At 37.1% G+C, this 15056-nt stretch overlaps 1 protein-coding gene and 1 pseudogene across 4 annotated transcripts in view; one reads left to right on the forward strand and one right to left on the reverse strand.

The window, feature by feature from the left end:
- INTS7 (integrator complex subunit 7) overlaps positions 1 to 15056 on the reverse strand; it is a 78107-nt gene that overhangs the window by 29530 nt on the left and 33521 nt on the right. For all 4 annotated transcript variants that reach the window (XM_036272843.1, XM_036272844.1, XM_036272841.1 and 1 more), the window contains 4 exons: positions 11275 to 11392; positions 8547 to 8681; positions 5022 to 5119; positions 1358 to 1597 (listed from right to left, as the gene is read on the reverse strand). In XM_036272843.1, the coding sequence (XP_036128736.1) occupies positions 1358 to 1597; positions 5022 to 5119; positions 8547 to 8681; positions 11275 to 11392 (591 nt within the window). The remainder of the gene's footprint in view (positions 1 to 1357; positions 1598 to 5021; positions 5120 to 8546; positions 8682 to 11274; positions 11393 to 15056) is intronic.
- On the forward strand, positions 6519 to 7501 carry LOC118637419 (annotated as a pseudogene).

A 15056-nucleotide genomic window follows, 5' to 3' on the forward strand; every position in this document is an offset into this window, starting at 1 on the left:
GCAGTTTGTCCCCGGCCCTGGTTGGTCGTGCGGGTGGCAGCCACTCGATGTGTCCCTTCACATCGATGTTTCTCTTTCTCTGTTCCTCTCTCTCCCTCCCACTTTATCTGTGCAAAAAATGAAAAAATGTCCTCAGGTGAGGATAAAAAAAAAAAAAAATGCAAAATAATAGTGCATATTACTTTGTATATATACTGAGGTAGTAAATGTATAACAACATGCATGGGAATGATAAACACCAAATTCAGGACAGTGGTTACCTCTAGGAGAAGGGAGGTATACAAGGAAGTGAAATTCAACTGTATTGGTAATATTTTTTCTTAAGCTAGGTGATGGATGCAAGAGTTTTCACTGTATTATTCTTTACATTTTTTTGAATATGATGTTCATAATTAACACTGCCTTAAAATAGTACTAACAAAAAAAGGATAAAGAACATCAGTGAAAATGCTGCTTCAATAAAAAAAAAAAAAAACTTGGCTAACTGCTTCTTAGTATTCCAAAGCTGATATATACAAAGGTCCATACATATTGCAGTAACTGTATGATGCCATTCCCATAAGCACTGCCACTTGGTCCTCAGGGTAACCCCTTTCCTGACAGCAAATGATGAATAGGGTAATCTTTTACAGAATATGCCCTGCAGAATTAAATATAAAATAGGCTTGAGTAAGTAATTTCATTAGGCTTTCCCAATTCAGAAGACCAGAAACAATATGGAATGGCCCACTGAAGGCTGACATCTAATTTATGCCTATTTAGAATGTAGCCTACTCTCAGCTTGGTAGAACTTTCAGCTAAACATTGTGATCACTTCCATGGCTCTGTTTCTTTATAAGCATGCACCTCTCCCAACCCCAGCACTACACTGAAACCTAAACTGGATCCTATACAGTTAAAGAGGTCCTGGATTGGAAAAGAAGAATCTGGGCTAATTTATGGCAGCTGTTATAATCAGGTCTTTAACTTATATTTTTGGAAGTACAAAACAGGGCTTAGTTCATTATTTACTTGCTTTGTATAAAAAAGAAAAAAATCCATTTTCATTTTTTCTTTGTATTAGAACAAAAACATCAGATTGAAGGCTTTGGCTACACTAAGCTTTCTTAACAAGACTTAGGAAGAAAGGAGTTTTAGATCTGAACTAAATAGGCCTTTCTAAATCAAAAGTGAAAATAATAAAAAGCTCATGGTTCCAATTTTATTTTGACTTCAGCATTTCCTGGTCTTAATTACTTTAACCTGTTATTTGTTTTGCTTTCTAAGTAAAGTCAAGCAGTAATGTTAACTGCTTAAGGTGATTCTCACTACACCACATCCTATTCACCCACAGCAGGTTCCCAAGGTGGCACTTTACCAGAAGCTCCTGTTGCTTGTCTGTGGCTGACCGTCCGATAACCTTGTAGAGCTCCATGAGGTCACTCAGCATCCCATCGCCCAGCACTGGCAGCTGCATGGCAATGGCGGCCAGGCAATGGCACATCAGGATCCGGGCAGCATCCTGAGCACTGTGCAACTGAGTCAACAAGGTCTCAACCACGGACTGGCTAAGATGGGGTCTGCCCTTGGCCAACTTCACCATACAATTCAGAGCAATCTGTGCATCACAAAAAAAAAAATAGACCAGTTATGCTTTGAAGGTATTACACGAAGCTTTAAAGAAAAGAACTTTGTATAAGTCACTGGGAAAAATCCAGGAAAAGGCTTTTTTGTTGGCATAACATTTTTCTTCATAGGAAACACATGACATAATAGACCCTACATTAGGATATGCAAATTGTGCCACGTTTAAAATTAAATAACAAGTCAGGACTGCATATTAACCACTCATTGTAATCTAAGAGTATTAAAAAAAAAAAAAGATGAGATGAAAATCATAATGCTGAAGAGGCAAAATATATGCCAAACTGAATGTCACCATGACTGTACTTTCATTACTTTTAAGAACAGCTTCTAAAACGTGATTTGTAAACTTACCTATGCCATCATCTCCCTATACTAAAAAAATATAGATTCATGAGTCCTACCCATCCCAAACTTAATGTATTAACTGTGTGTATGTGTGCACGCGCACGTGTGTGTTACTGAGAGTTCGCAGTTTAAGGTACCCTGCGTGACTCAAGCACACTGAAGTAGGGAAGAGGCTTCTAATTTTCTCTTATGTCTTAAGTGAAATCAAAAACCAATTTGCTTTATTTTTTTATTTTTTTATTTATTTTTTAATCCTCACCCGAGGATATTTTTTCCATTTTTTGTACAGATAGAGTGGGAGGGAGAGAGAGGAAGGGAGAGAGAGTGAGAAACATCGACGTGAAGGGACACATCGAGTGGCTGCCACCCGCACGACCAACCAGGGCCGGGGACAAACTGCAACCGAAGTATGTGCCCTTAGCGGGAACCGAACCCGGGTCTCTCCGGACCGCAGGCTGACGCTCTAACCGCTGAGCCAAACTGGCCAGGGCAAAAAACCAATTTGCTTTAGAGCTTCTATTCAGGCCAGTTAAAGGCATCAATAATATCCCACTCATCAAAACTGGAAACTCAGAAGTCCTCTCACTGTTATATAGCCAACTGACTGCTAAATCCAGTAATTTCCACTTTTGTCAAGTCTCTGACACCAACCTTAGCTCCTTTCCATTTTATCACAACAGAAATCCCTCCCTAATTCCAATCTTTGGAAAGATGAGTCCATTAATCCATCCCTCAGACTAGAACCATGTAGCTCTCAGTGTGGTGTTAGGAAGATAAAAAGAGCTTTAGAGTCTGAAAAACCTGGAGCTGAAGGCCAGCTTGCTCTTCATTAGCTGGGTGTCTTTGAACAAGTCATTTTATCTCTCTGAGTCTTAATTTCCTCATGAATGTAAGAGGAGGACAAATTTCACAATACAGTATTATTGTAAAGATAAAAAAAAAAAAGGTATGCAATAAGCCTTTAACAAAGTTTAGTGCATAAAAGACAAATTTAAAAAGTAAAATTACAACATTAGAGCATGTCCATTTCTTTAAAATTTTAGTATCTCCTCACTACTTACAGAATCAAGCTAATGTTCCTTAGCATTATATTTGATATCTTTCAGATTGAGCTGTAAACTACTTTTCCAATCTCCTATTTGTCATCTAGCCACAGTGGGCTACTCACCATTCTTCCAACAGAACAGGTACATTTTTGCTTTCAACCTTTGTATAACAATAGTCTCTCTATTTCAAATGATCTTTCCTCAAACAATAAAATTCTACCCCATCTTTCAAGGTTCAACTCATATGATATCAACTTGTTCAAGTCTTCCCTAACATCCTTAGATGAAATTAATCTCTCCCAATTCTATTTTCTAATTAGAATTGCACTTTTATCTATACCTTAGAGAACTTACTGCATTTGACTTAGTATTACAGTCCCTTATATAAATGTCAGTAGTCTCTCAATGGGGTGCTTCTTGAACACAAGAACCTTTATTGACCAGTATGTATATCCCACTGTGGTGAGGCTAGTGTTTTACTAACATCCATAACTGGAGAAATATTATTTGGTTTTCTTTAAAAACAAACAAACAAAAACCCTTACATATCGTGGTTCCAAAGGCACTTGGGATGAATCGTGCCAAACACACGTTGCCTACTTCTTTTATGTAAATACCTCTTGATGATCAATTTTATTTAATGGTACTAGTATCTTTATTGTTCATCACACCTTTACTAAACATGCTATATTCCTTTAAGCCACACCTTAGACAAGCTATAGGCCTTCTATTCTCCAATGTCTACCTAATAGCCTTCCAGTTCTATTAACCATGCTTTTCTTAATTATTGATTTTGTACCATCATAAATTATATTTTATGTTTTACTCCAAAAAGAGTAGTCTCATTTCACATTTTAAAAATCTTAAATATCTCTAAGATAATTTCTATAAGTAAGTGAAAGAGGAAATTTTCACAATTCTTCACTTTGCTTTAAAACTGGGACTTCTGTACTTGAGAAATGAATATAAACCTACATACACAGAGCTTGGCTGCAATTAGTTCAACAGTCTTTTGTGATCTTATCCATGTTACCCCAGATCATAAACTTCAAAAAGTGCAGGAGCTCTGCCTATTTAGCTTTTCTCCACATTATACGTATCTACTACAAGTTAATAAATACTGTCAAATGATGGCAAAATAGGCCAAAGCTCATAATGGTCAAAATGCCAATTTTGAAAGTGAAGACCAAGGTGAATGTTCCTATAAGCCATGAGTTAATAAACTATTGCAGCAATTTTCAACCTGTGTGCTGTGAAAAAAAATTTTTTTTTAATCCTTAGCTGAGGACATGTTTTTATTGATTTTAGAGACAGAAGAAGGGGGGACGGGGAGAGAGAAACATTAATGTGAGAGAAACATCGATAGGTTGCCTCCCATACCTGCCCCAACTGAGGATCAAACCTGTAACCCAGGTATGTGTGCCCTGATGGGGAATAGAACCCAGGACCTTTTGGTGCATTGGATGATGCTCCAACCAACTAAGCCACACTGGCCAGGGCCTGTGGAATTTTTAAAACATGCAATACCTGACTCTTTAGTTAGGAACACTGACTTCTTTTCCCTTAGATTGCCAAATAAAAAAATAACAGCCAACACAAAATAGCCACCTGGTGTGAATGAATCAAAATTATACCTATTTTTTTTTTGGTCAGATCGGCAAAAAACATACTTTTTGTGTCTGTGTGTGTGTTGCAGAATTTTGGTAATTAGTTTATGTGTGCCATGAGATGAAAAAGGTTGAAAATCGATGAACTATTGCCCTTGTGCCAAATCCTGGTCTGTGTTTTGTAAACAAAGAACACACACACACCCTTTTTAAAACATAATGTCTACAGTTCTTTTGTCCTACAAATATATAACTGAGTAGCCGGGACAAAGAGTATATCGAGTGTATAACCTGCAAAATGTAAAATATTTACTAAATGGCCCTTTACAGAGAGAGTGTCAATTCCTAGCTTAGGTAATAAAAATCGGCAATAAATTAAAATAAGTGATATTTTCACCTTTAAAGTGGCTTGAGCACCTGGACTATCATCTTGACTACAAAGTATCAGAAGGGATTCCAGGCCAAACACAGCATCTTGCTCCAGTGCCAACAGGTCTAGAAGAAAAACACTGTTTTATAGTGGTCAAGTAGAGAAGATTAAATACACACACACACACACACACACACACACACACACGAGCAAAGAAAAACCATTAAGGAGTCTAAGACACAGGAAATACCTCAATGAGCAAAGCTAATCTTTCTAAAAAAGTACATCTGAAAAAACTTCTGAAATGTAAAGGCTATCTTCAGACTTCTGTATTTCTACTACTTCACTAAAGATTATAAAAAATATATATATTAATAGCTAAAGCCACAAAGGTTTTATTTATTATTTATTTTATTTTTGTTACAGATGTTTCTTCTTTCCCCCCCACTGATACCCTCCTCTCCATCCCTCCCTGCCCTGTCCCCAGCTTTGTTGTCCATGTCCATTGGTTATGCGTACATGTGTATAAGTGCTGTGGTTTATCTCTCCCCCACCATCCCCTCTTCTGAGGATTGTCAGTCTGTGACTTCCACGTCTCTGGGACTACCCTGTTCCTCAGACAGTTATGTTCATTATATTCCACAAATAAGTGAGATCACGTGATATTTGTCTTTCTCTGTATGGCTTATTTCGCTTAGGATAATACTTTCCAGGTCCCTCCATGTTGTCTCAAAGGATAAGAGATCTTTCTCACAGCTGCATAGTACTCCATTGTGTATATGTACCACAGTTTTTTTATCCACTCATCTATTGATGGACACTTGGGCTGTTTCCAGATCTTAGCTATTATAAATAGTGCTGCTAACATGGGGGTACATATATTCTTTCTGATCTGTGTTTGAGCTTCTTAGGGTATATTCCTAGGAGTGGGATCACTGGGTCAAATGGCAATTCAATTTTTAATTTTTTGAGGAAACACCATACCGTTTTCCATAGTGTAAAGCCACAAAGGCTTAAATAAAGCATAAGTGAAATACTGTCACCAGATTAGCTGAGGAAAATACTAGGAACAGCAAAAACTCTATAGTATGTGTTAATCTTTCTAATCAGACATTAATTATGAGGATACATTTTCACCTAGAATGTTACAATTTTCAGGTTCTAATGAAAGCTGAACCACTTTGAGGAAGTAACGAGGACCCCCACATAATCATATTAATGTTTTAAGTGAGGCCAATAAAAACAGATCCCTTAGATGTCTCATGTAATAGCAGTTTTTTTTGGCAATTGTCACTACCTTAAGGGCTAAAATTTCTCTAGAGGTTCTAGAAAGTTCTGAATATATTAGCTAACTGTACTTAGGTTAATATATGCCAGCTTTGAGAACATAACAGCAGTTTTCTATGTTACATGATAGAAAATACTAGCTACTATGCCAAAAATAAAACAGGTTCACACAGCAGACATTGTCTTCTTGGCGCCACTCTTACTACACTCCGGAGAGCCTTCTCGCCCCTGTGCACAATGGCAACTCTTAAGGAAAAACTGACTGCACCAATTGCAGAAGAAAAGGCAGGAATCCCAAACAACAAGGTTACTGTCATGGGTGTTGGACAAGTTGGCATGGCGTGTGCCATCAGCATTCTGGGAAAGTCTCTGGCTGACGAGCTTGCTCTTGTGGATGTTTCGGAAGATAAACTCAAAGGAGAAATGATGGATCTGAAGCGTGGGAGTTTATTTCTTCAGATGCCTAAAATTGTGGCCGATATAGATTACTCTGTGACTGCCAACTCTAAGATTGTGGTGGTAACTGCAGGAGTCAGCCAGCAAGAGGGGGAGAGTCATCTCAACCTGGTGCAGAGGAATGTTAATGTCTTCAAATTCATTATTCCTTAGATCATCAAGTACAGTCTTGACTGCATCATAATTGTGATTTCTAATCCAGTGGATCTTCTCACGTATGATACTTGGACCAAGTACCGTGTGATTGGAAGTGGATATAATCTGGGTTCTGCTAGATTTCGCTATCTTATGTCTGAAAAACTTGGCATTCATCCCAGCAGCTGCCATGGATGGATTTTGGGAGAACATGGTGACTCAAGTGTGGTCATGTGGAGTGAATGTGGCCGGCATTTCTCTGCAGGAACTGAGTCCAGAAATGGGGATGGACAATGACAGTGAGAACTGGAAGGAAGTGCACAAGACGGTGGTTGAAAGTGTCTATGAAGTCATCAAGCTAAAAGGATACACCAACTGGGCTACCGGATTAAGTGTGGCCGATCTCACTGAATCCATGTTGAAAATCTATCCAGATTCATCCAGTGTCAACGATGGTGAAGGGGATGTATGGTATTGAGAATGAAGTCTTCCTGAGCCTTCCATGTATCTTGAATGCTCGGGGATTAACCAGTGTTATCAACCAGAAACTGAAGGATGAGGAGATTGCTCAACTCAAGAAGAGCACAGATACCCTGTGGAACATCCAGAAGGACCTCAAAGACCTGTAACTTCAGGCTCCCAGGCTGTAGAGATTCAGAAACTACAGTGTGATTAACCAGGAGCCTTTAGTTCCTACCCATGTACATGGGTCACAGTTTGCTGCTTCTCTCTTCCTAAATATGTGAATCTGGGCTCACGGAATCAAAACCCATGCTGGGGTTAATGCTTGTAGTATGAGTCCTTGAACAAATAAAATTAACTACTGTAGTGTGAAATAAATAAACAAACAAACAAACAAACAAACAAACCAGGTTTAAGTATTTGTATCAGAATCAACACACACCTGAAAGAAGGGTCTCCTGAGTTAGTGTTGGGGCTTGGCAAACAGTGTAAGTAAGGGTTAGTAAAGGTAAGGGTGTTTTAAAAAATAAGTACCAGGAACAAGCAGTGCTAGGCACTAAGCTTATGCTCCTTAACAAAGATCAAAATAAACACGGAAACAGGTGGAATGTCCCAAATGCATTTCCTGTTTTACTTCTCCAAGACTTTTGGCCAAAAGATGTTAGGAATACAATAAAATATATGCAATAATTTTCATGTAGGCCTTTCTTAATTATACAAATCAGCTTAATGCTCTAGATACCTAGAGGTAAATTCTATGAAAATTTAATTCACATTGCTCTGTTAATTCACTGGCCCCTAGATGAAACTATCTGTTAGTTAAGCCCCTTAATAATTAAAATATTTTTTTCCCTAAATTTTCTAGATTTTTTTACAGGTGAACAAATCACCTTATACCAAGGGTAGTCATAAACAGTCCCTATCCGCAGCACCATATGTGCAAAGGTAAACAGTGGGAGGAAATAGGAAATGCTCCATAAAACCTTTCTATTCCACCATCCCAATCCCAAGGTCTTTGTGTTTAAAAAACTTTTTTCGAAGGATTAAGTAGTCTTGAGAAAACTTGCTCTAAGAACACTTCAGAAGGAGGCAACTTGTAGATAAAAGCACATTGGATAAAAGCAATAAAGGTTTAAAAACCAAACACACACAGAACTGTGCCGAACTCCAATCCAAAAGTTCATACATAGTATCAGTCCAGGTCAAACTTACCTTTTTCTTGACAAGAGACGGTTATATTAGTTAGCACTCTGACTCCATGAGCTGCAATGCCCCTGTTATTATGGTAACAGCACTCTTGGGCTAATCTGACTAAGTCAGAGGATCTGGGGGAAGAACTCACATTTCCTAAAGAAGCAGAGAAGAGTAGTACAGACTATAATTCATTTATATAGTTCAAAAGCATTTCAGCTTACAGGTTCATGTTTCTTACTTTCAAGAGAACACCTCCAATAAACTTTAACAAAATTTTCTACCTCTACATCATTAATCATCAATATAATATCATCACTTCTCTTTCTCCTGTCAAGGTACTTAGAATAGGTATGTGCTAATAGTTTTATAGGGTTTAGAAACTAAAATCAATACACGACATGACCACAAAAATATTTTAAAAGCTGATTAAGGAACAGTGCAAAAGCCAAATCAACTACAGATTTTATCTTGGGAGTTCAAGGCTTCTTGTTGGGTAACACCTTACCTTCAAGAAAGGAATAAAAAGAGAAACAAAAAAATTTAGGTTTGCTTTTCCCACCTCAATTGCTGACATTTAGTTATATCTCAAAAATTTAATATAACATAAAAATTTATGAAATTAGAGCTAGGAAGGATTTGGGGATAATCAGATTCAATATCCTACTCTTTGAAGTCCAAAGATTTTAAGCATCTTGCACCGAGGTCATAAAACTGTAGTTGTGCACTACCTTTGTGCTTTATATCTCAAGTTTTACGCTAAAGATTGCAGCAACTTTTTAAATTCACAATTGAAATTCTAAAACTTAAGGTTTATGTTGTGAATGTTTTTATTGATAGTAGAGAAGCTCTCAGTTGTAAGTGAGCTTCGAGAAGAATCAGGAGAATCACAGCTTATTCAACTTCTTGGCAGTCTCCCATTCCTCCTTTTCCTCTGCTTATTTCTCCATGATTCCTATTAACTGCAAACTTGTCTCTCATACCAAGGGTGACCATATTTTTTGAGGTTGAATAGGACACATACTACTAATTACAACAGGCATAAACCAAGACTATCCCAGGCAGTGTGGTAGCCTTACTGATTTCTTTTTTTTTTTATCATCCTCACCCGAGGACATTTTTCCATTTTTTGTTCAGGTAGAGTGGGAGGGAGAGAGAGGAAGAGAGAGAGAGAGAAACGATGACGTGAAAGGGACACATCGAGTGGTCGCCACCCGCACAACCAACTAGGGCCGGGGACAAACTGCAACCGAGGTACATGCCCTTAGCGGGAACCGAACCCGGGTCTCTCCGGACCGCAGGCCGATGCTCTAACCGCTGAGCCAAACCATCCAGGGCATGATTTCTTAAAAGTACTAGTTTAGGTACAGCTGTAGTGTTTTAAAAACCTAAGCAAAACAAGCCAATCAGAGAAAAACAAATATCACATGATCTCACTTATTTGTGTAATATAATGGAACAAAACAAACTGATGAACAAAATAGACCCAGAGACATAGAAGTAGGGTACAGACTGACGGACCTGAGAAGAGTGGACTTGGGGGGAGGGAAGAGATAAACCACAGAACTTATATGCATGTATGTGTGACCATGGACATAGACAATAATGCAGGGGGGGAGGGGTGTCTCCTTTTTCCTCCACTGACACATATTCAAGGATGCTGGCCAACATTCTGTTTTTAAAATACAGTATTTTTTAGCCTTTTTCTATGGTAACTATTTCAGGAATAAAATTATTACTTTAAATTTTATTTATTCAGAAATGATTTTCTAAGATAAATTCACATAGCTCAAGAGGTTTAACAAATAGAAAAAGGTAAGATTCTGTGAGTGAAGTCTCCCTCATCCACCCAATGTTACCAGTTTCTTGTGTATCAGAGAGCCTATAAATTTGCAAGCATACATATTTCTTTCTTTTTACATTTATACACTGTTTTGCACCTTGCTTTATTTTCTTTTAAATACTGCATCATAGATTATTCCAAGCCATATATTCTTTTGAATAAGTTGCACTGACTTCATTGCAGTTATGTATCATAATTTCTTTAATGAGTTCCCTATTGACAGACCTTTTTATGCTACTACATCCCCTACTAATGTACCAATGTACATTATAGTTCTTTAATTAATTCAATTCAAATTAATTTACCATAAAAGAGAGCAATAAAGATTCCACAAAACTTGCATTAAAACAAAACAAAACAAAACACTTTAGCCTAAAGTCTGTTAGGTAAGTAAGCTCCTCACTGGACATTACTAATGGTCTTGTGGAGTTCATTCATCCTGAATTAGGCAACCAGCAAAGCCTTATGGAACAGAGGTCAAGTTTTATTTTAATCATTTTCCAGAGTGATAATATACACCTAAAAGGTAGCATGACATTTGCTTTGAAAATTCACCATCACTTGGCCTTTGAAGTGTACTTTAATTCAAAGGGCACTTTGAGTCATAGACATACCAAAGCAAACCAGCTATTTTAAGCATCCTCAAAAATATTGTTGCACCCACATATAATTCAAAAAAGAATAAATATAGAAAAACAATATCCTTGAGTTAAGATCAAAGATGCAAGATTTATTAGCATAGGCATTAGTTAACAAATAATTTTCAAATACATCACTAGCATATAACAGAGTAGGAGGCAGAAACCTTTCCAGATTCCACGGCTTTATAGAGGAAACCACCTGAACATCAACTTGAACAAAAGGATCAGCACATCATCCAAATATCATCTCTTTTCTTCTCCTTACCTGAAGCTATACTGAAATAATGTTTGACAGCAATGGTCCCGGAGAGAGTGGAAAGGACAGACAACATCCCCAGTTTTAAGCTGTCATAAGGAGTCTGGAGGGCACATTCACAGAGTACCTGAGATGCAGAAGAAAAGGTACACAACCATAAAACATCAATATATTTTAAAACTGTCTACTCATTTTAAAACTTCTAGCTTTTAGAAAAATTATATATTAATGTCTTTTTTCCATGATAAAAAACTTAAGTCAAACTGCCACAACCAAGAGGAACCTAAGGAGACATGTTAGCTAAATATAATGCAGTATCCCAGCTGGGATCATGGAACAAAAGGACACTAGGTAGTAAAAACTAACGAAACCTGTACAAAGTATTAACTGTGGTTAATAATAATAATAATAATGTATCAATATTGGTCAATTATAACAAATGTACCATATTAATGTAAAATATCAATAACGGGGAGCTAGGTATGAGGTGTGTAGGAATCCTCTGTACTATCTTCTCCATTTTTCTGTAAATCTACACCTGTTCTGAAAAATAAAGACTACTATTTGCTCAACCGATGTGGCTCAGTTGGTTGGTCATCCTCCCCTGCAGCAGGAGTGTCACTGGTTCGATTCCTAGTCAGGGCACATGACCGGGTGGTGGGCTTGGTCCTCAGTGCAGGAGGCAGCCAGTTGATGTTTCTCTCTCATCGATGTTTCTATCTTTCTCTCTCCCTCTCCCTTCCTCTTTCTGAAATCAAGAAAAACATTTTAAAAATAAAAATAAATAAAAAATACAGACTATTTTTTAAAAAGTCATCATGTGTACTATTTAGTTCTCACAAGCAGAACGTTAACCATATTTTGCTTACCTAATAGATATAAATAGTAGTTCATATATGTATGTTTTAAAAATTAGTAGAGTGTGACATTCTATGTAGTTTATATCCTCCTCCCATTTCAGGTCATTTTTTAAATTTAGTTTTAGAGAGTGAGAAGGGGAGAGAGAACATCGATTGGCCGCCTCCTGTATGTCCCCCCTCCCCCCCACTGGGTTTGGCCCACACTCAGGCATGTACCCTGACTGGGAATCGAACTGGCAACCTCCTAGTGCATGGGTCAATGCTCAACCACTGTGCCACAGCAGTTGGGCCCATTTCAGGTCATTTACTCTGCTCCTGACTAAGGTGATCTGAAGTATTAACAAAAACAAGATGCTAGCTTTTCTTTCAATGCAGTGAGCTATAATATACGCTCAGCCTCATTCTGTATATTTACTCTTAGGACTCTGACAAGACTGCACGTAATATAAATGGTCAAATAACTGCCCATTAAACTAAACTAATTCCTGTTCTCACAAAGATTCAGAAAATGAGGAAAACTGAAAGTGTAGGGGAAAATTAAAAGTAAACTTTCAGAAAGGATAAAGTAAACAATAAATTTTATTTTACTTTTTTAAACTATTTTTTATTAATGTTTTTGTTACAGATGTTTCTCCTTTTTCCCCATTGACACCCTCCTCCCTACCCCCCTGCCCCATCCCCAGCTTTGTTGTCTATGTCCACTGGTTATGCGTACATGCATATAAGTTCTGTGGTTTCTCTCTCCCCCCCAACATCCCCTCTTCTGAGGTTTGTCAGTCTGTACCCTACCTTTATGTCTCTGGGTCAATTTTGTTCATCAGTTTTAAATAATAAATTTTGTATGACCCAAATAAAAATATTGACAAAGGGGGGGGGGATAGGGTGGGTTAATTTTTTTCTAAAGAACATACCTAAAAAAATCCAGAAAAAGTCTGACAAAGTATGAGGGACCTAAGAAAACAAGCCCTACTAAATATTAAAATGTATAATAAATCCATAAAAATTAAAAACATTTTTTTTCCTATGCACAAATGCAGAAATCAATGAAAGAGAACTGGTATCAGAAACAGATTCAAATACACATTAGAATTTAATACATGATAATGGCATTTCAAATCAAAAGGATTATTCAATAAACAGTTCTAGCCAGTCAATTTGCCACTTTCATGTTGATGTTTCTCTCTTTCTCTTCCTCTCTCTCCTTCCCACTCTATCTGAACAAAAAATGGAAAAATGTCCTCAGGTGAGGATAAACAAACAAACAAACAAACAAACAGCACTGAAAACAGTGTGGGGAAATAGTCATGGCCACACTTCGTTGACAGAAAGATAAAATGGTGTAAACTTCTTTGTGGGTAATTGGCATTAAATATAAAATTTTTAAATGTATGTCTCATTAGACACCCCAAATTCTTTTCAGAAATATATGTTCACAAAGGTGATATATTTACAAACTAGTCAATGTAGCAATGTAAACAATAACAGTAAAAGCACTGGAAACTGTTCTAATGTCCTCATTGGGGTCTGAGAATACAAATGGAGTGCCACACAGCTGGTAAAAGAACACAGTAGAACCACCTACTTATATGAAAAGTTCCCCAAGATGCACTGTTAAGTGATAAAGGGTTCAGAACATGCATACTGTATATTTTCATCTGTACAGGAAAAAAAAGGGGAAATACACATGCTTGCATATGGATGAAATATTCAGTAAGAACAAGAAAGAAACTAGCAACAGTGATCACCCCTGCAGAGGAGACCTGAGGGGAGAGATGAAACACAGACTTATATTTCACTTATTGTATAACTTTGAATTCTGTGAATTTTTCATCATGTGCATGTATATTTTTTCAATAAAAATAAAAATCTATTTAATAAAACTAGAAGCAGCAGCAAACAATTATCTTGGAAGGAATGGAAATGAACCTGAAAGAGTAGATTTCTGGTAATGGAAGGAAACCCACTCTAGAACTAGGAGATGAAAATTAGAATATGGAGAGTTTATTTGTAGCTTAAGAGGAAGTACATCCAAAAGGAATGAAGGGTAAGAGAGAATGATGAATAGGGAAAATTAGGCTACATTATGGAGGGTCTTGCAAGTTAGGCAGAGATTTAAACTTAATGAGAAAAGGAAAAGAAAGCCGCTGGAGAGAAATAATGTCATCTAAAGTGTTAGGGAAGATTATTCTGGTAATGATAAATAGAACAGGTTAACAAAGGGAGTTGAGAGTTCAGGACCTACAGTTTATGGCAGTAATCCAGGCAGGTGGTGATGGTGGCCTGAACTAGAGCTTGGTGGTAGGAACGGAAAGTACAGGAGGAATATGAGAGACATTTTGAAAGAGATTATAGTATATGAGGGAAAAAACAAGGATTCAATGACTTTTACAACATTTCAAACCTGGTGACCAGAAAATGTTGATTCCATTTACAAAGATTTAAAATTTATGGGGATAAGCTAATTTCAGAGGAAGGACAGAAATAAGAAGAATATGAAGTCTAAGAAGAAATATCTACCAGGCATTTGGAACTGGAAACGCAGATGTTTAATTGGAAGACTTGAATTAGAATTTTGGCTCCGCCACTTACCATCTCTGGTAAGTGATCTGAGCCAATTACTGAAATCTTTGAGTCTCAATTTCTTTGTCTGTAAAATAGGGGTAAAGATTTATATAGAATTGTCGTTTTCACATAACACACCTCTGGAAAAATATACAAGAAATCAGACATTGGTTGCCACTGGGCAAAGGAAATAAGTGGATAGTAGGACAGTTAGCGGAAATATTTTACTACATATCCTTTTGTGGCTTTTGAACTTTGACATGTGAATGCACTGGCATTAAAAGAAATGAATTAAAATTTAAAACATAAGTAAGCATGATATCTATTGTCTGTAAGATTAAACAGCTACTGAGAGTCAAAGAAAGCACT

This window comes from Molossus molossus, unplaced genomic scaffold, assembly GCF_014108415.1.
Source record: "Molossus molossus isolate mMolMol1 unplaced genomic scaffold, mMolMol1.p scaffold_m16_p_20, whole genome shotgun sequence".
NCBI classification, from domain to species: domain Eukaryota; kingdom Metazoa; phylum Chordata; class Mammalia; order Chiroptera; family Molossidae; genus Molossus; species Molossus molossus.